Genomic DNA, 26,039 nt, shown 5'->3' with positions numbered 1-26,039 from the left:
AAGTTCTCTTACTATGCTGCTGACTATTACCTTGGCAAGCCCTTCTAGGTCTTCAGGCACTACTCAGCAGAGCCTTTCAAACTGGACCAACTATTAGCACTAGGTATCCCACATTTTTACTTTCTTGCAAATTAAAAAACTGGTACAGGAGAAAACTGTGTGGAAATAGAATTTGGTGTGAAGATATTTTTAAGCGTACCAATCACAGGTATGAAGTTGGAGTTATGTTGCTTATATTTATTTATTTATTGTAAAATCATCTGAATATGTTTAAGTTGGAAACCAAGAATAAGTCTTTCTGTCATCTGTCCATCCATAAGTGTATTTATATGGATTTACAACATGGAAAATGTCTAAAATGTGATAAAATCCAAGTAAACTGTTTATTGGACAATAGTCAAGGTACTCTTCCATCTTGCCAAAGATAGTATATCCAATTTTAATCAGGTTCAAGTAGACTGTTGCTGTAAAGTCAAGTCAAAAAAACTTATCTGTATATGAACTGAAATATGCTCATTTTAATGCAATTATCTGCTACCACTATTCTACACAATATACACAATACACTCTCTGCTTAAAGGTTGTTGCCTCTTGTCTTGGTTTCAAGACAGACTGTTGTGTATGTATTTTTACTGCCAGTGATATAACTTCATTATTAGTCCCCTATTAAAACTAAAGCTTGTGAATTTTTATCCTTATGGATAATGCCTGGCAGATGCACTTGAATTCAAAGAGCTTTTAATCAGTATTGCTGTTTTCTTGTTAATTACACATAAATGTCAAACACTTTGATGTATCATTGCACATTGAAAAACAGTGTAAATAATTTACAAACACATAGATTTCTGTATTCCTTTTGCTATTTTGCTTAATAAAAATCAAAATGACTGACTTGTGCAATGAATGTAATAAACAAGATTGCATATGAATATTACCTGGAACGAGCTTATAATAATAGGATAAATTGGTCTGAGTGTCAATCTGCCTCAGGCAGAGGAATTCAAGTATCTTTTTTTTTTTTCAAATGGCAAAATTTGAATGCATTTTATTTATTTCAAACAGGTTTTAAAAACAAGAAAACAAGCAATCAGTAGTACAGAGAAAACATGTGCATGAACAATGAAGAACAAAAATATTTGTTTACCACTACTTTTCTGTTTCAAAAAAGGAGTAGGAAAAAGTTCCCTCATCTGAATGTATGACTAATTTTAAGCTGCTCGTTTGACCAAGATATGTAATGGGTGCCTCCTTTTGGACGTTTTTTGAACACATCCCAGAGGTAGAAACTGCTGGGCAGCAGGAGTATTGCTGCTATCTGTGTCTGTCCTTTTTTAACCACATTCTCTGATGGCTTCTTTTATAAGGACAGTGCACCACAACACTTACATCCTCTTAAACTGTTTTTTTAAAACATGCTAAAAAATTCATTGTACTGCAGTAACCTACACACTACATCTCAATTCAGAACACCTTTGCAGAGTGGAAGAGGAAATTAGCATCAGGGAAGTGCAGAAAATAAATCTGCTATAGCTGTCTGACTATGATGTCAGTATGGACCAAAATATCAAGAATGATTCTGGCCTGTCATTGAATCTATTGAATCCATTGAAACTCACAGATATTAAAGGTAGTTCTGAAAGCAACATGGGTTCAATTTGGTACGGGCAAGGTTTACCCATATAAACTGGCTTGTTGGTGTAAACTGAGGTTTAAACTATAACTGTTTTCAATCCTTTGAATGCAGCTCCATCGCCCAGGTTCCAAGCCCCAGCTTAAAATAGACCTTGCATCATCCCTTTGTTCTTGTCTTTTTAATTAAACTCAGCTGACATTACCCTGCTGGCCACTTTGCAGAATGTCAGTTGGCGATATTAGTCATTTCCTACCTGTCAGCCACACCTGCTGCAGGGTCATCTCACCTAACCAATCAGAGCAAATTTACCCAACTCCCAAATCCCAGAGGTGCAAACAGCCATCTCCATGACAACGCAGACTCTTCATATGGGTTTCAGGACAGATACAGAAACAGTGGAGAAAAAGAAACGAAATTATGCTCGCTAAAAATCTGCCACCAATTAGGTGGTAGGTTGCTGCCAAGCTGCAAAAACACCCACCACCAGCATCATCACAAAAAAAAGAGCAATATAGCATAACACTCTGAAACATGCTTACTTTCCCTCACTTTGTGTGTAAAGTGTGTATGAACAAATTTTTGAGTGTTTAACTGTGTATGTGTGTATGTGCGTGACAATGATGAGAGCTAATTAATGTGAGAGCTTGCTCGGGAAATCCGAAATTGAACAAAAGACATTGATTGCTGTGATTGCTGTAATCAAGGATCTCTCTGACACCTCGCAGCGAAGCAACACAAACATGGGTGAAGTTAAACAGGAGGAAGACGAGAGGTCCTCAGCAGAAAAAAAGAAATCATCCCACCTCTCAACTGGCGTCGGGAGTAAGCCAGTTAACGAGGGAGGCAGGGCGATCCGCTGCCGGAGTAGTTTTCTTGAAAAGACATGCAGTTAGTCTGCTCAGCTGCCTCGCCCATCCCAGCAGCCCCGCGGTGTTTAGTAAGATACAGATAAAACAATGGAAAACTTCAAGAGCTGTGGCCCAAAAATATCTAATAAAACGAGGTTGTGAAATGCCATGGTGATAATTATCCGCACTGCCTTTCTTGGCTGGAGAGCCAGATCACACGCCCTGTGCTGAATGCATTTATTTATAGATAGAGCTGCTGGAAAATCCAGCCCCAGTATCACTGCTTTCAAACGCCTGTATGTGCATATGCAAACTTTATTGTACATAAAATGTTTTCTTTTTTCTTTGTTTTCTTCTTTCTTTCTTTCCCCCTTTATCTTTCTTTCTTTCACAACTAATAAATTCAAGTGCTTTAGAACAGAACGAAGTAAATGAAATTGATTTAGTCAGTTTCGTATTCTTCAGTTTGCTTCATGTATTTCTTCATAATATAATGTAAAACAAAATGGAGGTGTAGGATCAAAATCTAGTCTTATTTTTTATCATTCACTGGCTTTTAAGTCCCAGAAAAATATTTGGCAAAGCAGTTTGGCAGCAATTGCCAACAGCACTGTGTTCTTTTTTTTCTCTTTCTTTCTGAAGCTGGCACTGCTGCTCTGAAGTCGGTACATTTCTTCAAAATTTCTGCGAGGACCTTCCTGCGCAAGTCATATAACCTTCACCATAGCCGGTGTTGCTAATAAAAAAGTGTTTGTTTTTTTTTTGTAGTACCTACATATTTATCCACGAATAGGGTTTCTATTATGTGTGAAAATGTTTCCAGTAGATTTGGTCAGTGGCCAAAATGCTGTGTGTAGATTGGTCACAAAGTAATGAGCTGTTTCTCTGTCCCATGTGCAGCTGCTGGTGAAGGTGAGCGATGTCCCAGACCTTTCTGTGGGCATCACCTGCTCCTTTGGCAACTTGACAGAGATTGAGGGAAACGTAAACGGCAATCAGATACTCTGTGTGTCTCCTGCTGCAAAGGATGTCCCGCTCATACCGACTGACCAAGGTAGATATAAAACATTTAGACATTTATTGCTTAAAAGGAAAAATCTCCAAATGTTGACTATGTTGTCTACATTTATAGTACTTTATTGTTAACAATAATATCAACAACAGTGACATTAGATCTAAAATACATTATCCTGCTAACACTGCTCTCATCCTGATCTCTTGTCATGTCTATGGGAATTTGAAAACACCTTCGACATACCTGTCAGTACATAAATATTAAAACCTAAGGGCTCAGACAGGAACCCTGTGCTGTAAAATGAAGAATTGTTTCCTTGCGTCATTTCTGCCATTAGTTCAGCACGAGTCAAACTTTTTTTCCCAGTTCTAAAAGATGGCTGCCTGGACTGCAGTCTGGACAAAATGGGTGCCTTTATGGATAATGTTGTGTTTCTAACAGCACCCTTGCACAATTTTTAGCTGTGTGGAGTGGAGACAGTTAAACCATCAACACAATAAGACTGATCAGGAAAGAAAAATAGATTTTATCAAATGTAATTTTTTCTTTTTTTCATTTCCTTGCTTGTTATTTATTCAGCTGTGCATTGATTGTTCACCTGATCACTGACACAAATCCATCTTTAGGATGAAATAATCAGATGTGCCAATGCTTTGTCAAAACTTAGTAAATGGGACTGCAGCTTAAATTACAATTGTGCATCAAAGCAAAAATACACCTTTTAGGCTACAAACAAATATGTTTATCAATTCTGTTCATAGCATGGAAGTCTTCAGATTTCTGTAGGCATTCCAAGAAAAAAGTAAATATAGAGTAAATTTATTCCAAGATCTCAGTCAAGCTATAGGAGGGAGAAACAAACAGTACGAATATTAAAGCCTGCTATTCAACAATAACATTTCAGGTGAAGATAGCCACAATGTGAAAAAGTAAACACACTAAATAATAGATCATAATCAGATTGTGAAAAACAATGTGTGTTAGAGGTGGTTTGGTGAACCTCCATCCCCTTGCTTGCTTTGAGTAAATGACAGCCCTGTTTGCCCCGAACTCCCAGAGGAAACGGTGCATCGGCTCTAATATAAGTGTTTTCCCTCAGGTAAATGTCAGCCAGTCCTCCTGTTAAGTCCCACCATCATCCCACCAGCTATCCATCCGCCTGTTTACTCCTCCATTTTCCCCTCTCCATCCATTCCCATGGGAACCCCCTTCGTCTTCTGTCCCTTTAGCGAGTCTTTCCAGACACCGCTTGACAACACTGATTGTGCTGCGGTGATGACCTGAGGGGAAATGTGACAAGAGTAGAGGAACAGAGGACAGGAAATGAGACCAAAAAGGGAGCAGAGGAATGCATAATAAAGAACAGGGCAGAAATTAGAGGGAAATTCTCTAAAGGAGGGCTGACAAAGAGGTCAGTGGAAAACTGTGAGGACACTGCACTCATTAAAGAAAATAACTGGACCTCTTTTCCACTAAGGAAAATGTTCAGAGAGGAGGTTTAATACCAAGAAGACTTCCATATATTCTTGCCGGATCCTTGGGGACCAATATGTGTTAGAATTCTGCCATGAGACTGCTGTTTAGACTTGTGTGAAACAAATCCTGATTCCCAGCAGGTGCTGAGAACAGAGTGCTGAGGGTCACTGAAGCCTCCCACACACTGAATGTCATCAAATTCAGGCTCATGTAAACATCCACATACTTATGAAGCCCACAATGTAATGACTGCGAGCTATAGGGACAAAGAAAATGCAGACAAACAAATTTACATCATAGTAAACAATTCTGTTCAACGTTAGGATTTTTACATGTATTGCTTCCTGCCATAACAATGCTTGGAGGGACTTTGATGTATGATCTAGCTGAAAAAAGCACTTTAGATATTCAAAAATGTTCAAAACTTTCCTGAATCTGAAGTCTTACTGTGTCATTGAACTTCCATCTAGATATGGGGCTCAAAAGTTTTAATTATAGACAAATAAGTTGTCTCTTTACAGATGAAAGCAACTTTTAATAACTCAAAGGGTTTATCCAGATAAGGGTGTTGGAAGAATTCATCCTTGGACAAATGTATCTTGAGCACTATTCTTCTTGCATGAGTCTGGATTCACATCATAGCTGCAAAGCACAGCAATAAGAAACTCACTCTGAGCTAGTGTTAGACATTTTTCTGTTTCGAACTGCACTTGTTTGTTTGAACCATTGCATACTGTGTCATTTCAATTGTTTGTAGAAGAGAAATCAATGATCAAAAAGCCTGGAGTCACCATGGCAACCACCAACTTTGTGCATGCTAATGCTGCCCCTAAGAGTAAAAGTAATGCTCACATACTCTACATAATTAGTTTATGAGGGAGATTCAAAGAAAAGTTAAGGACCTACTTAAACTCCTGGTCTTTTAGCACAAAAACACACTGATTTAGTTATGCATTCAAAATAAAAATAACACATTCACATGAGACTCAGACTTGCATATATCCTCTGTGGAAGCAAATATGAAAGCAAATATTCACAATCTAAGTGAGATTTAATGAGGTCTGCTGTTGAAAAACTATAATTGTGTTACATTTTATTAAACATTACAAATTTTGACAATGGCTGTGACTTATGAAAATGATTATCTGTTGTATGCTCTCTTTCAGACTGGTCAGGTGTTGAGCTGAGGCTCAACTCTAAGGAGACTGGTCAGATGCTCATCAGCACTGAGATCAAGTTTTACAACTGTAGTGTCCACCAGCTGTGAGTATCACCTTCTATTTCAACCCTTTTCCAAAAACAGTCTCCCAAATATTCCCCTGAAAAGCCCTGAATCAATGCTCTGGGATCTAGTTTCAGCTTGGTCTTCATCTCGTCTTGCCAGCCCTCTAAAAATAACCTCAGTAGAACTAATGTAGTATGATCTCTTGCTGCTCCCAGTGCCCCATTGTTTCTGCATTGTTGTGCTAATGAAGCTTTCTTTCTCAAACATCCTGATGTACAATACCCCCAGCTCTCGGTGTAACGGGTCCTCAGAAGAGAATTTTCCGCCCATTTTCATGCTGTGTCTGTCCCTGATTGATTGATGTTGCCTTGAATCCCTGGTTCGGAGATCTCAGTGTCGGTGCTGCCTTTGCAAATGTTCACTGTATTCCACTGAGGCAGACTCTGTTTGTACAAGATCCAAAGGCCTCTCTGACTTGGTGAAATGGAAAGATGAGGCAGTAGAGTAAGGCTGGTGAAGCAGAGCTTCAGGAATGATAGCATGTCATATTGTCCTTTGACTACCCCCTTGACATTAAAACAAAATGTTTTAGCCACTGGGCAGTGTTACTCTGAGTCTCTCTCTTCTTTCATTTCTTCTCCTGCTGCCCAGAAATCCTATTGGGATGGCACAGAATGAAATTACCAGCTCTCTAACATCAGCGCGATTAACCAGGAATGACAAACACACACATACACCCCGTCACACACGCTCAAAAGCTCAGAGACAGATGCATACACTTGAAAAGGGCACAGACTCGTCTTTGCATGCCTTGATGCCAAGTCTTGCTCCCCCTTTCCGTCCCTTTTACACACATGTTCAGCTCTGTTTGCCTGAAGGTGAAAACACCCTATTCTTCCAGCCTAGCCCGCTTGCCAGAAGTTCCTCCCATGCTTTTGCACCAATAAATATTTAACAACAAGCAAGTGTGCCTAACTCAACCTTGTCAGTGAGAGTGAAAGCAAGCCGACACTAAGACGTGCTTGTTGTAAAAGTAAACACACGGTGTGGCGAAAGCAATCACAATCACTGAATTAATTAAAAAACTTCTAGAATGTTTGAGGAACATATGAATTGACACAAGGGATGTAAAGATAAATCCAAGTCACAAAGAATAGTCTTTACATGATTTTAAATTTAGTACTGAGTCAAGAGTCCATTTTTTGCAACTGGATTGAAGGTTTCACAAATTGCTTTATTTGATCAACAGAGTAGAATTATGTTTTAGATGTTTGAGCCATCTATAAAGTGCTATTATTATGCTTAGCACATTGTAAGGTGGTCCAGATGCATAAAAAGCTTTTTGTGTGTTTTCACTAATAGAGTAAAGGTTTTACAAAACTTCCACAATGAAGTGGAGGTGGTTAAATGCATGCCGGGCTCATAATGTTTTAATATTGCAATGAGACCTCATTACACCACTGATTGACACATGCAACTGCAAACATCAGTTAACTTCCATATTGCTCCTCAGGACCATGTTTTTATGACTAGTGGTTTTCTGAAGTGCTAGGCTAACATTAGCATGTTACGGTACTTTCTGTGTTAGCATGAGTTGTTTATAATTTGGCTCATGGCATTTGTCAGCTTTTTTCCGCTTCATAAAAGGTAGCCATGGCTCACTAACAATGTGACTTGCATTACCTCAGAAGCAACACCGCAACAACAGGTACTGGAAGTGGAACTTATTCAGTAACTGCAACACTCAAACACCTCAAATGTGCTACATTTGATTGAAACCCAAATCTGTTACATTGAGTTAAATCATGACATTCCAAACTGACTCTCGCTAATTATCTATCCAGCCAGAAATATTACATGACAGCTAAGATTAAATCAGTAAACCTAGACAAATATGAGGAAATTGGACAAAATTTGCACTGCAAGTAAGTGAAATCACCCATTAACCTCAGCAATCTAACTTAAGTGAGTGTAGTTACTTGCTAATTTTATATTCCAGTAACCACACCTGCTTAATTTGTTTTCCCATATAAGCTAAATCCACTATGGCATATTAAAATAAACCCTTCCACACTCTTAGTTACTAATAGTGGCTTTCAGTATTCGGTTTGTGTCAGTACAGTCGCTGCTGTAGCTTCCTCATAACGTGATGTGGAAGGAATCTAGAAATAAACTTTGAGTTGTGGCAAAGCAGAAGGTAACAACCACGATTGGTTCATTTGATAAGTGTTTACATTGCACGCTGCTTTGCTCAAATTCCAACCCCCCTGTGGAAAACAAATATTAAATGTCACCAACTGCAGCTGAATCAGGTTTGCTTTATGTAGTAACACAATGACTACTGTTTCGCCTGCAGTTATGTTCTCAATTTAAAACCCTTGCCAGAATTTCTCTATGCTCTATTCAATTCTTATACACATTGTCTCTTCTCAGCATCCTCCTCCCCCTGTGTATTGTTGAAAATCATTAATAATGAGTGTTGTTCACCATGTATTACGCTCCTGCAAGCTCACTGAACTAGTTTCTATAAAGAAGCTTTTATTTGCAGTCATAATACTCTGAGCAACCTTACAAACCCTACAGTTAAGCATGGATCTGGGCTTCTGAGGGCTTTCTCATGGAATGATTTCTGGTTTTTTATAGCACTTTTATTTTAGGGACATATATAAATAATTTGCTGAGAAGGGTTTGTGTTGTATTTGTGGTAAATTGCAATGAGTCTTTTACAATCCTGTGGGAGAATTTTGGACTGCTCTTTTTTTCCCATAATTGTTTTTATTCGGTCACAGTGTAATATTGTGTGCAAGAACATCCTACTTAAGATCCCTTCAGAATATTTTAATCAGATTTAAGTCAAGACTTGGGATCTCTAAACTCTGCATATTTTTTTAGACATTCAGAGAACAATTCTTTGGTTAATGTCATTCTACACGAAGCAAGCCTTCTTAAACTTGAGGTCAAAATTTTGCATTTTCCTTAAGGATTTTCAGGTAGAAAGCAGAATTTATTTTGTTGTTCATTGTGGCAAATAATCGAGGTCCTGCAGCAATAAAACAACATCAGGGCATCACACTAAAACCATCTTATTTGACTGTCAGTGTGATTTTCTTTTGTTAAACTGTTGTTAGTTTTATACCATCTATAAAGGGATGCATATCTTCTCAAATGTTCCTCTTTTGTTCTGTCAGTCCACTATATATTTTTTTTCTACAGCCTTTGAAATTGTCAGAATGTTTTTAGAAAATAAGAGACAGCAGTGGATTTTACCTCGAAACTTTCCCATAGATACAATTTTCTTGCTAGTTCATAAACACTGATCTTAACTGAAGTTGGTTATGCTTACTGTGTTGTTCTGGTTTATTTTATCTGACTTTCTCATCAAGAAAAAGTCAGATGAAAAAGTCTCAAGAGTCATCAATTACTCTTGAGATGATTTTGGGAAACTGGGAAGGTTCACTTCTGTTCCATCTTTGTTTTGCTCATGGATAATGGCTCTTCCTGTGGTTTTATGGAGTCCAAAAGCCTTCGGAGGAATGCACATTGGGAGTTTTATGGCGAGTCTTGTCAAATACTGTTAGCTGGTGCCTTTAACACACGTTAGGTCCTTTGTGCAGAAGTTCAGAAACGCAACATAATACTGGACTCCAGCTTTGGATAGCTTCAAAACTCTCTTTAATAGAATCTCTAGAGACTATGCCTTTTAGTGTGGGCTGCTGACTAGACACAGCTGGCAAGGGTTGTGTGATAAAAAAAAATATGGCTAGTTTTTTGATGTGCATCTGACACTGCTTATGAGCATTGCTCTGTAATTTTGTACCCATTTCAACATTATGTTAATGTAGATGTTAATGGATCTGTTTCTCATGTAAGTTTTATGCATCAGGCCATGCAGTGTTGCTTTTTTGAATTGTTTAGTCTACTTCATGTTTTCTGACAGGTTCTTTTGCAGTGAGGGTAGCTTCTAAAACTGAACTAATCACAATTAATGCATGATTTAAGCAAAGGGGAATTATGTTTTCACACAGCTATTTCAATAATGATGTGAAAACTGATTTTTGATCTACTGAGGTTATCATTTTCTGATTTTAACATTAGGTTACCTGAAAGAAGGTGTGAAAAAAAATACTCAGAACAACATAACATAAAATATCGACATATATATTTATAGTCACAGCAGTTCTATTTAAATTATCCATATATTAAAATACATCTCTATATTATACAAATTTAAATATTTAATTATGTATTTAATAAATCAAACATGTAAGCAATTGCCAATCTATTTCTTTCAGTATTTTCACAATGTAATTCATTTTTTTACATACATGAGTACTTACTTACTTGAATTAATTTTATTTTAATTGAGTTTTTTCACTTTTTATAAATATATTCTTGTGCTTAATAAATTATTTAAATATTTAGATGCATTTCAACAAATTATGGCTTTTTTACTCATTTAATTGGTGTAACTACATCCTGTTTCATTTAAATGTTACTAAAACACCTTTTTAATTTGTTGAATTCTGTCATTTTTGTCCTTCAGTGCAATCCAAGCAAACATGTATACTATGCATTCAAAAATGCTCACATGCACATGCTTAAACATAACCAGTCAAACAATGCTGGGCTAATGGTAATTGCAGGATCAAGCTGAGCAAATGTTTTATTTGTCCTCATTACTCAAAGTTTTCCCCTCCGTCTCGGCTCCTCCCCCTCTGATTGTGGTTATGAGGACTAATATTAAGTCAGACATGCAGAATGAATGTATGGCAGCACTAAATTTATGCAGGCAGAGCTGGGTCCTGCAGTGACTGGGTACCGTGCCAGCCACAAGGGCGCAACAACAGCATGTGCCTACTTGGGACATGAACTCATTTCCTTTGTGACTCTTCCCCCCACCCCCTCTTTGGCAAGCTCTCTGTCCCTTCTTGACTGTGAACTGCTCACCATTTGTGTGTGTTTTTGTCTTCACCCAGGTGTCTGTCATGTGTGAACAGTGCCTTCCGCTGCCACTGGTGCAAATACCGCAACTTGTGTACCCATGACCCCTCCAGCTGCTCCTTCCAGGAGGGACGAGTCAACACCTCTGAGGTTGGTGGTACACTCACACGCACAAGAAGATGAATTCTCTGTTCCTGTGTTTTCTCCACACTCAGAGCCCGTCTCAGTTTCCTTCTGCTTGCATTGTTGTCTGTGTTGCAGCTCTCTGCCAGCCTCCGGGCATGTCTTCTGAAAGACAGCCATCGAATCTTCTCTATTTTTCCAAAATGCCGCCTCTCATTCAGAGCTCTTGTTCTCGGCAACACCAATTAACAGTCCATTATCCCCAGAGCGACTGAGCTTAACAAGTCTTAACAATGTCACTCTGACCACGTCAGTCATGTGAGATGGAAGCAGCTTAAACACGCCGCGGTGTCTTTGGTAGATTCCGGCTTTACACACACTTAGTGCTTTGATTGTAGTGGAGCTACTTTAAACTGAAAATGATACTTCACTTTGACAGCACTCCTTTTTTTTAATATATTCTTATGCATGACGCCTACATGACATTGCGATTTCTCTCCCCTTGCTGGTGACCTTCAAACCAAAATGCAATTTCCTCTCTCTGTTTTGCTGACACTCTTCTGCTCTCTGCCCCCTGCAGGACTGTCCCCAGCTGGTGCCCTCGGAGGAGATACTGATCCCAGCAGGGGAGGTGAAGCCAATCACCCTAAAGGCCAAGAACCTGCCACAGCCCCAGTCTGGCCAGCGAGGCTATGAATGTGTCCTCCACATCCAGGGGGTCAGCCATCGAGTCACCGCCCTTCGCTTCAACAGCTCCAGCGTACAGTGCCAGAACAGTTCGGTAGGCTAAGAAATGCTTCTTTAAGCTTAGCTAAGTCAAGTGTAAATGTCTGCACTTCTCTGGCTTTTGAGTTGAAAATTTTGTGTTATTTGTTCACATGTACACCAAGTGAGACTCTTAAGTAATTTGTGAGTTTATGTCTCCATTGACTTCTGAGATAAGGGAAAATCTGTTCCTGAGATGACCTTATGATGCAAAGAGCATCTACCAGTGTTCCTGTTTGTCCGCATGTCTGCATACATACAGATATGTATGCCTATCTGGAGAAGCACTCTTATATTTACATAGATTTATACACTTAAGAGCTTTGTATTCTCAAAGACCAGAGCTGTTTGCTTCATGCAGATTCCATGGGAAAAAAGAGGAGAAAGAAGGAGATAGTTAGTGAGTGAGCGCAAGGTCAATCCCTGTCATACAAATTAAGCTGAAATTAAAAGGATAAAATTGCACCAATGCCTTTTTAATGTTAATTTTATAATGTGATACATTTTGAACCCTAAATAAATTAAACATATTTTTTCCACTATCTTTTAAAATCTGCAGAATGTTTTATATTTGGTGTTCTCATTTAATTTAATTTATTAGTTCACTTGTACATGAACAAGTAGCAACAGACACTGAACATTTCAGCAGATGTAGCCCAACCTAATTAGCTTGTCTGCATTAAGGCTTTTTGCTAGATAAAACAGAAATATCATAAAATGTTTAAAATAAAAAGGTAAAAACATCTAATTTAATTAGAAGCTGCTTTGCATATTCACCCGATTTGGGAATTCATGAAGAAAGGGAGTTTATGTCATTTTTTTGTTTTATCTTCTGTTTTTTTTGTACTCTGGATTCATAAAACTGATACGTTCAGACAACAAAACACGACCATCAAGCCCAGCAGATGGGAACAATTTGTACCTTTTTTTGCATCAGGCTGCTGCCGTCCTCTCTGTAGCCAGAAACACAGCAGGGGCTGAAGTGATCAAAGAGGTCTGGTAAGACCTCTTTGATTTTAAAGGCACTTGAAAGACATTCAAAACTGTAAGAATAATATCAGACCGTCTCAGGGAGGACTCCTGCTCACATCAATTTCATCTCTTGTGTGATCACTGTCCTGATTGTTGGTGAAGGCGCAGCAGGTAGTATTTTTCCAGTTTTAATTCTGCTGCATCAAAATTACAACCAGCTGTATTTTTAGTGTAATCTTCATGCCAAGCTCAGGTTTTCAAAATCAGTTTTGTCTAGATTGAATTTAAAAAAGCCTGGGTGACCTTAAATGAATGCAGAGATGTTGCCTGTTCTGTAGTGCTACTTCAGCAGCAGACCTTCCTTTGTGTGCACTTGAGAATTAAATGAGCCACGCTCTGTTTTGCACATACACACAAAATAGCTTTGTGAATACTCCAGAATGTTCATAAATAGTTAAGTCCTTTTGGTGTTGAGTTGTGCATATATTTTCCAGTCTTCCAATAGTCCGAAAGCATCTATTTTGGAAAATGAATGTAGGTGGTTGTTTGTATCCAAGCAGACCTTGACCAATTTGCCATTTTAAGAAAGTCTTCGCAAAAACATCACATATTACCGTCTATAAAAACAGATCTCTTTTACCACATGTTGCATGTACTTGTGTTTCTGAGAGTATTGTTTAGTCAAAGCTGACATATTCAATAGGTGATTACAAAGGAGTGAACCAAAGAAAACTCAATGTTTCCAGCTGACCCATTTTTTTATTGGGGTGGTTCCTGTGTGTCAGCTCAGATATTGAGATGATGTAAGTTTGCTGTAACATAGGAAGGAAATGTTGCTTCAACTGCTATACAAGAACTCACGGGGATTCCAATTCCCAGACCTCCCATTGAAATATTCCTCTTTCTTTCTCTTTTCCACTGTGTTCCTCTTTTCTGTCTCTTTCTGTCTCTGCTTCGCTGACTCTGGCCTCCAGTATCTGTATGAGGGAATGAGGATTAGTGAGCTGCCTGTGGATTTTTCAGTGGTGTGGAATGGCAACTTCATTATTGACAACCCAGAGAATATACAAGGTAAGGACAGTAGATGTTTGCATAAAACAGGGTAGATAAGCAAATGAGATAAAATGGTAGAGCTGCACTGTATAGAAACATACAGGGGGAGATAATTTCTCATCTAACATGCCGTCAGTTTTCCTTTTAACAAATATACACTTACCACATCTTTACTGTGTTGCCTGCTTTACCCCACAGTGCACCTGTATAAGTGTGCAGCCCAGCGGGACAGCTGTGGCATGTGCCTGAAGGCAGACAGGAAGTTCCAGTGTGGCTGGTGTAGCGGAGAGGGAAGGTGCACACTGCGACATCACTGCCCTCTCATCAACCCTTACACCACTCGCTGGCTCAACCTGTCCTCCAAGAACGTGAAGTGTACCAACCCACGCATCACTGAGGTTTGCACTGATAATCAGCTTTCTGTCTTGCTTGCCCGCCCACTCAAGTGCAGCTGCAGTCAGTCTGTCACTGTCTGCTTCCACTGCAATCTGGATCTTCATTCAGTCACAATTCATCATTGACAATCATCTTGTACTGCAGTACTGCACTTAGAGTGCCAAATTGCAAATGTATTCATATTCCTTTCAACATTTCGATCAGTTAAAGACACAAACTTCATGCTGGTTTATTGGGATTTTATGTGATAGAACAGCAGAATAGTGCATGATTATGAAACAGAAGAAAGAGATACATGGTTTTCACAGTTCTATACACAGAGAAACCTTATAATTGTGGCATTCATTTTTCCCTCTCAAGCCCTATTTCCATCAATGTGTTTTTTGAAGTATTGCATTAGAAAAGGTTGATGGAAACTGCAAAATTCAAAATAACTTCCTAAATAGTGCAAAAAAAAAAAAACTCTTACACTTGCTTTAGGTGGTGTGTGGCTTTTCCGAATTTGCTAAAGGGGAGATACAGAGATACATTTGCCAAATAGGTTCTGATATAGCAAACCTTCCCATCCACTGGTGATGGATCTGTACCTTAGTAGATACGCAAAATCCAGAAAAATGTAAAAGTCCAAACCTCCAGGATGGTCAGATAAAAATGGGAGTGTTTGTAAACATTAATTTGTTTATATGCAAAGATATAGTTTGATATAAACCATTCCATTGCAGCTCTGGCTGTATGTTTTGTGACGTTGACCTTCCAGTTGAATCTTCGCCCCAGCCTGTAATCTTTTGCAGCCTGCCTGCAGGGCGGTCCTGGCAGGCAGTCCTTTAGCCTGCCAAAACTGTCCAGTATTTAGTTCCATCCATCTTCCCATTAACTCTGACAAACTTTCCAGTCCATACAGAAGAGAAGCATTCCCCCTGCTTCATGCTGGAATCACACTGGGAATAGTATGTCTGTAGCTAATCTGTAGCATTGGTTGCACTAGAGTTTATCTAGATTCTAGGGGTATCAGAATGAAAGAGGCTGAACACAAAGCCATGTCACATTTTTTAGCAGAGGAGTGATAGACTGTACAGTTAAAGATCTTTGTTGCAGCTAAAGTAGCTTTTAGTATTTACAAAACATTACCAGAGTTGAGCTGACAATACCTGCTCATATTTGTGCAGACACATTTAGAAATACTGAATTACTTTGTAGAGAAATGCTAGAAAACTAAGCTTTCTATTCTTCCCTTGCTTAGTCTGGACACAGCATGGTGCTTTTCTCACCTACTTCTGTGAGATCTTTAAATGCTTGGTGTCTGACTGCAGTTTGTCCAGGTTTATCTAATTGTGAGGAAGAATCTGCATCTAATTGTTTATGTGGTTGGCTGTGTCATGCTCAGAGTTCACTCCACCTTCACAATTTTTGCAAGGGCAAAGCGGGGGTGCATTCACACATAACAAGGACAAAGATACTCAGTTTTAAAGGGCTGTTGTTTTGACATCTGCTTTCTCTTTGTGCAGTCTCTATAGATGCTTCATCATAGATTTTAAGTTTGTTTTTGCCTTTGCACAAGGTTAAATCAGGCCTTTGAAAGCAACTTTGGCACATAGAAATAGTTGGCAATAGAACTTTGCAATCAAGGTTACATAAAGGTTACATAAATATCTTGCATTAGATTACAGGCATGTATGAGTGGCAGCTCCTTCTGCTTCCCCCACACAGTTGAAAAGCCCCACCCATTACTTCAATATCTTCCATCTCAGCAACACCTGGGTCGTGATCTGGAAGTGGTTAACTGTTTTCCATAATTGGGCCCTTGCTTGCTCAGGCCACGTTCTCCTCCACCCTGGTGCATTTGCTGTCACTGAGGAGTCAGGCCAGTTGGGACTGACTATTTAATTAGGTTTGGTAACACACCAGTGCTTTGTGGTTAACCCATCGGACCTCTCTGTCTCCACATAGATTCATTCAACTTCCGACTTCACCACCACATACTCGGATCAAACTCTAGCCAATTAAAAACTTAATTCAACGCGGTGGTTAATTGATCTGCTTATCTTTACCAGTTTTTTGTGTAAAAAAAGAGAACAATTCGAGGATTGTTCCCCCCTTCACACCAGTCCTCTGTTTTCTACTTTTTTAACTTGTGCTTATCTTAGCTTATCTTTTCATTTTGTAATTTATAGCAACATGTTTATTTCTTAGTCTTGATAACATAGATTTTAATCTAGAATTAGAACAGTTTTTGAGTTATCTCCCCCACACAGTCCTATGTATACTTTGAGATATTGCCCTTAATTAATATTCCAAGTTATGTTCAATTGTTTGCAGTAGTATTTTGATTAAATTAAATGGGTGCCAACAAAGCAGTTCATGATTTGAATAAGTAACCTGCATTAATGCAATCTTATAGGATGTCTAATTTGCATGGATCTAATTCGAGCATGTGTTGTACAACTTAAGTTGGACTTTTATAAATCATTTGTAAATAATGTAACGCATTGCAAAATGTATTTTCTCTGACTTTTGCATTCACTGATTGTAGGTAAGATACCACTGGCCCCTACCCTATTCAAATATAATTGGTAACATATTTAACATTGTTATTTGAGTTAGGAATAGTTTACACATCAAAGGTTATTCACAAAGACTGTTTGATTGCTATGGCTCATTTGAGCAGGTTTGGAGTCCATAATGAGAGACAAAGCAAAATTAGAAAATGAAATGCACATTTCAAATTAGGCTGCAAGTGCAGAAATGTTGCATTACTGGATCCGGTTGTTATACAGAAGTCTATTGATTATAGCTGCAACTTTGCTGACAAGGTGTCACCTTAAGATATTTCCAATAATTGTTTTCTTGTTAACATGGCACAAATATTTACAGTGAAGACCTTACTGACTAAAGCTTATTTAAAATGAATCAATTAAACTGCTGTGGAAATGGAATGCATTTTTTTTGTTGCATTTTTTTTAATTATTTATCGGTGATTGACTCCAAAAGCTGCTGTGACATTGCAGAGTGTGTTAAAAGCCATTTTACCAGAAGTCCTTGAAAATTCCCAAACTGATTTAAGCAAGAAATCAGTTTGGTTTCTTAAGACATTAAACATTAAATCATCAAACCTGGAAGAGTTGTGGCTTTCTTTTACTGACATTTAAAAAAGGAATATCTGAAGATACAATTGAGCCAGTGTGAATTACACAGAGCCAACTAGAGCTCTGAATGAAAAGGGCTACTTCGAGCTATCTGAAGTCAGATTTCTTTGTGACTGTAGGGTGCAAAACCAGCTCTGCGTGAGCATGTACTTCAAACACAGACACACCTATTTTCTTTTTTCCTTTTCATTGGTCGTGAAGTTTGCTCCACCCGGAACCCCCCTCTAGTCTCTCATTGATTACAGTTTCTTTAAGAAGCAGACATCCCCCCCAGTGGGGTTGAATTTATTAATAAATTTGGTTTTGATTGTATGCACCGAAGCCCCAATCATGAGCTGATTTGTATACATACTAGCACATTAGTAGATGTGCCTACCACAAGATAGGCCTTTTAAATAATTAATGCTTCTATTAAGTGCCAGGGTGCCTCCCACCATGGTCCATTAATATTGAAGAGATGTAAGCTCCCACTAACAGCAGAGGGAACAACATCAAATGAAGCTGGGGGTTAGACATGCATATAAAAGGCGTCTGTTCAATTGGCTTTAGCCATAGCTTCTGTGTGCGTTTACAGCGAATTGAAGAGGCTGCCCTGCCTGCCAGTGACAGGCTGTATAAACTTTGGTCTGTAGCCTTGGGAAAGAAAAATGTCAGATTCAGAGTTTCTTTTTCTTTCACCTCCTCCTTGTATGTTTTTCTAGGCTAATTGTTTTAGCTGTGCACAGTATAAAACATAGAAACCCTTAAATTAGATACATCCTTCATTGCTGCACCATAATTTTATACTCAAACCTTTAATTTGAGCACATTTAATTAGTGGGTAAAAATCCCTGGGTAATAAACAATTGTTTTTTAACAAGATCATTGCTGGCAAAGTTAACGGTAACCTTAACCATTCAGTTAAAATAAATGCAGCTAAATTAGATTTTTGTTTGCACCGCATTTATTTTCAAGTTGATCAACTTCCAATTCATTAGCAATCAAGAAAAAATGATAAAAAAAACAAACTGACATTTCTTTTAGTCACCAACCTCAAAATTACATGAAGACACATTCTTATCCTCCCACCAAACACTGTGAGGACAATAAGGGAAAAAAAAAATCTTAAAAGCTCACTTTTGGAAAACGGATGTGTTCTTCACGCCAACTGCCACTTTCTGTCTGACATAAATGTGTGGAGTTTGCTAAATGGAGACCTTAGTTTGGTGAGGTGAGACTATAAGGGAGTTTTTCAGAAACACACATTCTATGTCGATTTGAGCATAAAACAAAGAGTGAGCATGTGAAAAAGTACCTTATGTTGAGTTCAAATAAGGAGGAACTGTGATGTTGTGGACTTGTTTTTCTTCCAAAGACCCAATGAACCTTGTTGGATCTTACAAAAATCAAGTAAATTTTAAATAAAAATCAAGTGAATTCAATGAGTAACTAAAAATGGAGTCTTTCAACAGTCTAAAACGATCTCTCTCTGTAACTTTGTGAATTTTTATAGATTGTAACTATGTGCTGTGCCTCTGGCAGAAGCAGTAATTGTGCCAACAGTGATTTTGTTAAAATCAAATATTTTTTACCTAAAGGACTTTTTTTCCCCGCGATTGTTCAGATTAAATGTTCTCAAACAACAGATAGTGTTTTCACAGTTTTTAGTGTGAGATTGTGCTACTGCAGTACAATATCAAGGCGTTTTTTGTATGCATCTTTAAAAAAAGGGTGCCAATAAATGTGACTGGCATTTATGTGTAAAATTTTTAATGAAAGCAACACTGATTTCTCCCATTTTTTCCCCTCACGTTTCCTCCTCCTAACACACACTGAAAGCCCTCTCTCTTTCCACCCCATATCTCTTAGCTCTCTACAAGACATTTAAGACCCCATAAAGAATTTAGGATGCTGTTTGTTGAGAAAAAAGTGACCAGAGCGGTTTTATCAAGCCCATTAAATTTTACTCACAATTAAACGTGACATGCTCAAATTAGTCTGAGTAGAGGCTAAAGACAATGAGATTAGCTGCAAGCTTCTAAGCTGTGTCAGACTATTTTATTTCCAAAGCTAAATATGCTGTAAAAGGAGAGGGGGATGCAGCTTCTGTGTGTAGTGCCCGAGAAGTTATATGAAACAGTGAGCAGAAAACAGGAACATGGAAAAAAAGTGCTGATATTTTAACTTTTAATGATAGATGTGATGATTAAATGTTATTGCTGAATTGTCTTGGAAAATTCAGCAGTTGTAGCTGCAGTGACATGCCAGACTTGCATGGCCTGAAGGCACTTGGGATGGTGGATTACTCTCTGCTGTGTATATTGGGTTTAGCCATGCCTGCATCAGCACATCTTCTCCTACAATTACTTCAGCCGAATATGTCAAGACCACACTGACAGACAACCCCAGGCTTTTCACATCAGAACATTGTCTCTTCCTCCCTCCAGCTTAAATGCATAGCTTCCTACAAAATATTTCTTTCATAATGATTTCTTTCTTGAAGATTTGAACATCTCCTTTCAATTTAGACGGTCTTTCTGCATAATGCTTTTTGCAAAATACGATGGGATGTCAAAGCAAATAGGAGGCCAGTAATCTGGTCCCCTGTGTTCAAAGGACATAGATTAGACTGGAGAAAGTGCACTAATGGGATGCTGGGATAGCTGTGTGTATGCAGGCTTGCTGTTTGTTGGGAATTACCCTTCTTTGACAGTGTGACAATGTCACACAGGCAGCAGCAGTGCTGGTAAAAGGATTACACAGGAAATGTGGATTGGTAGCACTGGGTGGTAAAAGAAGGAATAAGGGCACTAGGGTGTGCATGCGTGTCCAACAAGGATTCCTCTGGAAGTCTGCATGATGACCCAAACTCATAAGTTGGTGTTTGGAGGAGGAAGTCGCATGTTATCAACACCATATAATCTTTCTTCTATTTCACAGTTATGTTGTACTTTGTGTTGTCTATCATACAAAAAGGAATAAAATCTGTGTTTTTAAGATTACATGTGGAAAGGTCCAAGAAATACCAGCCCTTTAGACACTAGGCAAGGTGATAAAAGAACTCAAGCGATGCTAAGATGATGCTACTGACGAGATTATCTACAGCATATCATTTTAATACATTCCTTCCTGTATGTAAAGGTCATTAGAATCAGGTTTACTGGCAATCAAAGCAGAGTCTTGCGTACAGAAAGGATCCATTATAGATTTAGCGCCTTTGTGTATATAAGAAATGCCGAGACAACGCGCCTTGCAGCCTGGAGACACTGGTGGCGTGTGCCTTTGAAGTGGTTGATTTTCTGTGATCCTGATGAATCAAGCCTCTGTCTGCCAGTGGGGAGCTCAGTCAAATGGGTTTCATGCATGGATTAGACTTCCTGTGCTTATTTCACCACGGGAAAGGCTCTATTTCAGCCTTTAGGGTAGGAGAGAGGAGGTCTCTCAAGCTTTTAGCTTTCCCATCTGTGATATAGAAACACCATCTCCGCCTCACCTGTCACCCATCTTGGCTTATGGGGCAGAACAGAGTGGGATCACTAACCTACCAGTGCTACCCACCACACCCCAAATGCTCAGTCTGTCTTCTCCATTTCACTCCTGCTGTCTCAGGCCACTACAATGCTTATGTAACTGTCACTAAGTCTACTCAAATAGATGACATGGATATATTTAGCCATTATGTTTCTCCCCCATTCTATACCCTGCATGCCCAAGCATTACTAAAAAATTCATGTATTCAGACCCCTCAGGCAGTGCAGTGACACACTTACTTTACATCCAGAGCAATTAATGTCCGCTGAATCTAGATTACAATGCTGACGTCCCACAGGGAAACCGGCAAAGCTGCGGTGAGTGTACCGGGTGGAGTGTGGAGGGTGCACAGCACAACAGTGACCGGTTAAAACTCTGTGTTGGTTTTTGTTTTTGGATGAGTGGCCAGTAATAACATATTGATTGTTTACATTGCACTAGCAGCTACACAGCCAAGCGACATCCCCTCCCTATTGCCCACCTCTTTCTTAGTTTCTGTCTTTTGTTAACGCCCTTTCCTGCCCACAAACGTTATTTTTACTCGTACTCTTTTTTCAGTCTCTTTTTTTTGGGTCTAAAGGGCTGGATGAATGCCAGGTCGACTATTCAGTGTGGCTTTGCAGCACAGAAGGCACTTTGCCACACTGTGCCAAGGTCATGCTGGGAAGCCATATTGCAGTTTATGAGTAGGTGGCCTACACTAACCATTAATATTGCCCCTTGTTACATTAGCCATTAATAGCAACAGCAGAAGATGCTGATCAAGCAGTTATCCCAGGTGTTGTTAATCCCTTTCATTTCTTTGTGAATTTTATTACTTAATTAGTGTCTATGAAATGGAAATCTTTACTGGTTGTTGATGTTCGAGTGCAGATTGGAGTGAGGTGTGAGTGGGGTCAGCAGTCGGAAATGTGGGATGGTACTAATAGAAATGTATTTTGATTAAACAACCAAGGATTTATTTTGGTCAGAAATACTTTGTCAGACTAAACAACTGATCTGCGTAGTCAGTGCAAGTGGTTTACTTAGTGTTAAATCTGGTAAATCCTAATAAATTACCAAAAAAGAATATTTGATGGACAAGCAAGGCATCAAAGCAATGCCTTCTCAAAGAAAAGTGGTGAATGCAAAGTTGCATTCACCACTTTACTGCTCATGTCAAAGTTGAGCAGTAAATTGAAACTTTATATTGTGGCTTATCCAGAAAGGAAGAGGAAAAACTCAGAGCAGTAGCTTGGAAACCCAAGAAACTGGCACCCTAATGATGAATTTAAAAGCATGTCAGATTTGCCTGCAGTTAACATTTAAATATGACCACTTATAAACTGTTATTCTAAAACTTTAATTCTGGGCAAAGTGAGATGGGGGAGATAGAGTAGAGGTTCGTGTCCCACACCAGAATACTAACAACCCTGAAGTGTTACCATGTTTAAACAGACGAGCCAAACTGTGCTTTAGCTACTTATGTGACTCCAATGTCCTCTTGCTACAGTAACTCACCTCAGATCCTGACATTGTTTTAAGAAGTATAACAAATTTACACAAACATGTGTTCTGTGGCCTGTGCTGGTTATACAAAACATTTTACACCTCTTTTGACAAGTTGGTTTTTGTGTCCTTCAGGTGACTCCGATGGCTGGACCACCAGAGGGAGGAACTCGGGTGACTATCTATGGCACAAACCTTGGCCTTGCTTTCTCAGACATGGTGGACAACGTAGAAGTGGCAGGTGTCAGATGCACTCCTGTGGAGGAAGGCTACATTATTGCTGAACAGTAAGTCACAAAACAGGAGAATTAGCTAATCAGCTTGTTACTTTTTAGTTTACACCTCTAGGCATTTCAGCATATTATGCTAATTGGTAGAAAGTGTTCTATCTAAGGAAACTCAGCTGGTTGTATCGAGTGAATCTGGAGCAATCCCTCTTCCTGAAAGAGCATGTAGCAACTGTTTATTAGGCTTTCATAATCTGATATGTTTACAAAATTATGTTGCTTTGTTCTCAGTTTTTTCCTTCCTTATGAAACCTCTTTGTACTTAAAAGGTATTTAGTTATATAGTGGAAGAGCAAAGTTTCAAAAATTAATTGGAAAAATAGCCTGAATTTAGTCATCAATATTAAACAGAAAGTGCATTATTAAAGAAAGTGTGAAGTTAAGTGCAGTTCTCGCACAGAAGTATCCTGTTCCTTCATTAGGGAACTGCTGATTTATCACACTTTGGTTACTCAGTGCCTCATTTTTGCTCTGACTGTTTTTCATCAGCTTTTCTCCAAAGAATCTGGGTTACATGGTGTATTCATGTATTAATAAATCTTTTTCACTTTATAGTTCCAGCTGTCAAACACAACAGAAAAACAGATCCCTGTTTATTTTATACCCTTACCTATAACAAGGTGTTCAACCTTATCTTTCTAAGATATCTATTTTCACCTCTTTCTCAATACATTTCTAACATTTATACACTGACGAATACAGCAACATACCCAGTAGAATTACAAGTGTTGCTATCACCTTTTTATTCTATAACAGCAATTTTCTCTTTTGAGGAAATAATCTACTGCAGCGCTTATTTCTCTTCCAGGTGACCATATGGAGTGGGTTGGACAAAATAATCTTGTGCGTAGTCCTGTCACTTAAAACAATTTGAGGCTGCAAATTGAAAGACAGCGTATTAGTTCAGTTTTCAAAAAATAAAAACTATCATGGAGGAAATGACATACTTCTCTTTGTACTTTGGAGAATTCTTCTCTAAATGTGTGGCTCAACTCATCTAGCTGCAGAGCATTTGATAAAATCAAGCTGAAAATCTGCTGATTCTAGTCAAAAGCAGATTTTTCTGTAACTATATTTTTAGGTTGATTTACACAATGACTTAAATGCACACAAGTCTCTTTCTGATTTAGATTTAATAGAATTTACTAAAAAAACATTGATTCAATTGACTATTTGTTTCCTTTTTGTAGTTTTGTTTTAAAAATATCACCATTGTTGTAGTATTATAATACATGGGAAGAGTACGCAAACTTCAGTACTGAATATTTTCAGCTTCTCTAACGCAGTACCATAATATTACAACTTTTAAAGTTGACCATTAACATGTAGCCTGCGGTTTTCAAAAGTGATTTGTTGCATAGAAAGGTTACAAATTAATCAATATGTTCACATTGAGACTGAAAGCTGCTTTCTCTCACTATCTTTCCTTTAATGAAGACTGGAGCTGGTCCAAGCAGTCTGTTCCTGAGTTTGCTGTTAGACCCCTGCAGGACACTAACCCATTTCTCTCAATGTTTCTAATCTCGTCAGCTACAATCCCACAACAGCTGTGTGTGTTTACTTGTGTTTACCTCTCTAATTGTCCCATGCTGGGCGTACATGATATTAAAATCTGTCCCAGTCACCCTGAACTAATGAAACATGGCCTGTGCCACACAGCTCACCCATCATCTCACTCCCGGCTAGAAATGCAGATGTTTGTTGACTTATAGACCAACTAGCTGGCATTTCATGTGTCTTCTGGTATTTCAGGCCTTGCATGAGATACAAAGGATCATTCACATATTGCTTTAATAAAAACCTTCATATCAGAAATAAGTTCAGTTTCCCTTAGCTGCAATTTCTTTGGAGATACTTCAGAGAAGACAAACTACTTGACTTGCAGCTATCAGAGATTTCAGAATAATCCAATCTGAAAGAGAAGTGCTGTTTGAATAAAAATGAAGCTTCAAACAACATTCCCAATCTCTAGTAGAGCTATTTTAAAAAAATAATCATTTATTGCCTAAAAAATTGCACTAAAAATGTTGAAAAATCTAATCTGTGAATTGAGTGTAGTCATTCACGGAGGAATACATTGAACTTATCAAGGTTTTTCTGTTTCTGTTGCATAATGACTGCTTTTGCAATGATGCCAAGCCTGGCGATTACATTAAAATGGAACTAACTACACCTATTAAGTAACTCAGACTTCTTAGAAACGTTCCATTAATAATCCACAACTTCCTGTTTTTCTGGGGAATAATAGATGCTGATTTCTCTTATTTGCTCTTCAAAATGGGAAATACAATAAACAATGCCCGTCAAACAAGGCAGATGTGAGCAGATGTTAATAGGTTAGGAAATGGCTACAACAAGATAGCTACTAGTCTAAACGTAACTATTTTTCCAGTTTTATCCAAATTAAAGGTGAGACTTTTGTAGATTTTAGTGTTACCATTAAGTGACTGGAGTGCTATAAACACTTTCAGAATATTTAAAGTAGAGCAAATATTCCCATATAATCTTTGTGTGTGTGACTCACTTCAGTGGTTGGTTAAAGTAATTTATAATCACCTCTATGACATAGTGTCATGTCGTGCTGTGAGAGTGAGATAACACATGCAGCTGACTGAATGAATATACATTCACATCCACACACTCTCAGAGGAGCCTTTAACCCTAATTCTTCCCTTGGCCTACTTCTGCCCTCAGAATGAGAAACAGCTAACCATTGCACTAAGTATATCTTATTGTTATTATAGTGTTGAAAATGACACTTATAAACAGATATTCTTATTAATTCTTCTAACTTTTTAGTAATGTAAGGATATCAATAAAAGTGTGTCTGTGGGAAATTCAAAAAATACAGAAACTTGTAATGAGCAGCAGGTCTGTGGCTTGAAGCTGTGCACTGGCCAGCTGTGATTAAAATTCACATTGTGCCACTTGGCTTTAGGGGACAATTTGTCAGCAGCATGCTGATCTGACAGCACTTTAATCTAAATGGGGGAAGGCAGGGAAATTCATTCACAGTATGTGGTAGACAGAAAACAATATTTGGTCAAATTTGAAGAAGTAACCCATTATTTGCTTTGGCGAAGCTTGCAAAGAGGTGGATTGATGTGTTAAATTTTGTGCTGGAATTTTATCTCTGGAGTTCTGGGGATCATAACTGCTTAATT

General features: G+C 38.4%; 1 protein-coding gene across 1 annotated transcript in view; it reads left to right on the top strand.

The window, feature by feature from the left end:
• The window catches only part of plxna2 (plexin A2), a 213,707-nt gene that overhangs the window by 129,984 nt on the left and 57,684 nt on the right, over positions 1-26,039 (top strand). The window contains exons 7-13 of the mRNA XM_028010799.1: positions 3,382-3,535; positions 6,139-6,235; positions 11,174-11,288; positions 11,842-12,042; positions 13,973-14,069; positions 14,250-14,449; positions 22,724-22,875. Of these exons, the coding sequence (XP_027866600.1) occupies positions 3,382-3,535; positions 6,139-6,235; positions 11,174-11,288; positions 11,842-12,042; positions 13,973-14,069; positions 14,250-14,449; positions 22,724-22,875 (1,016 nt within the window). The remainder of the gene's footprint in view (positions 1-3,381; positions 3,536-6,138; positions 6,236-11,173; positions 11,289-11,841; positions 12,043-13,972; positions 14,070-14,249; positions 14,450-22,723; positions 22,876-26,039) is intronic.

The sequence above is a fragment of the Xiphophorus couchianus genome, chromosome 24 (genome assembly GCF_001444195.1).
Source record: "Xiphophorus couchianus chromosome 24, X_couchianus-1.0, whole genome shotgun sequence".
NCBI lineage: Eukaryota > Metazoa > Chordata > Actinopteri > Cyprinodontiformes > Poeciliidae > Xiphophorus > Xiphophorus couchianus.
This window is presented reverse-complemented; position numbering and strand designations above follow the sequence as displayed.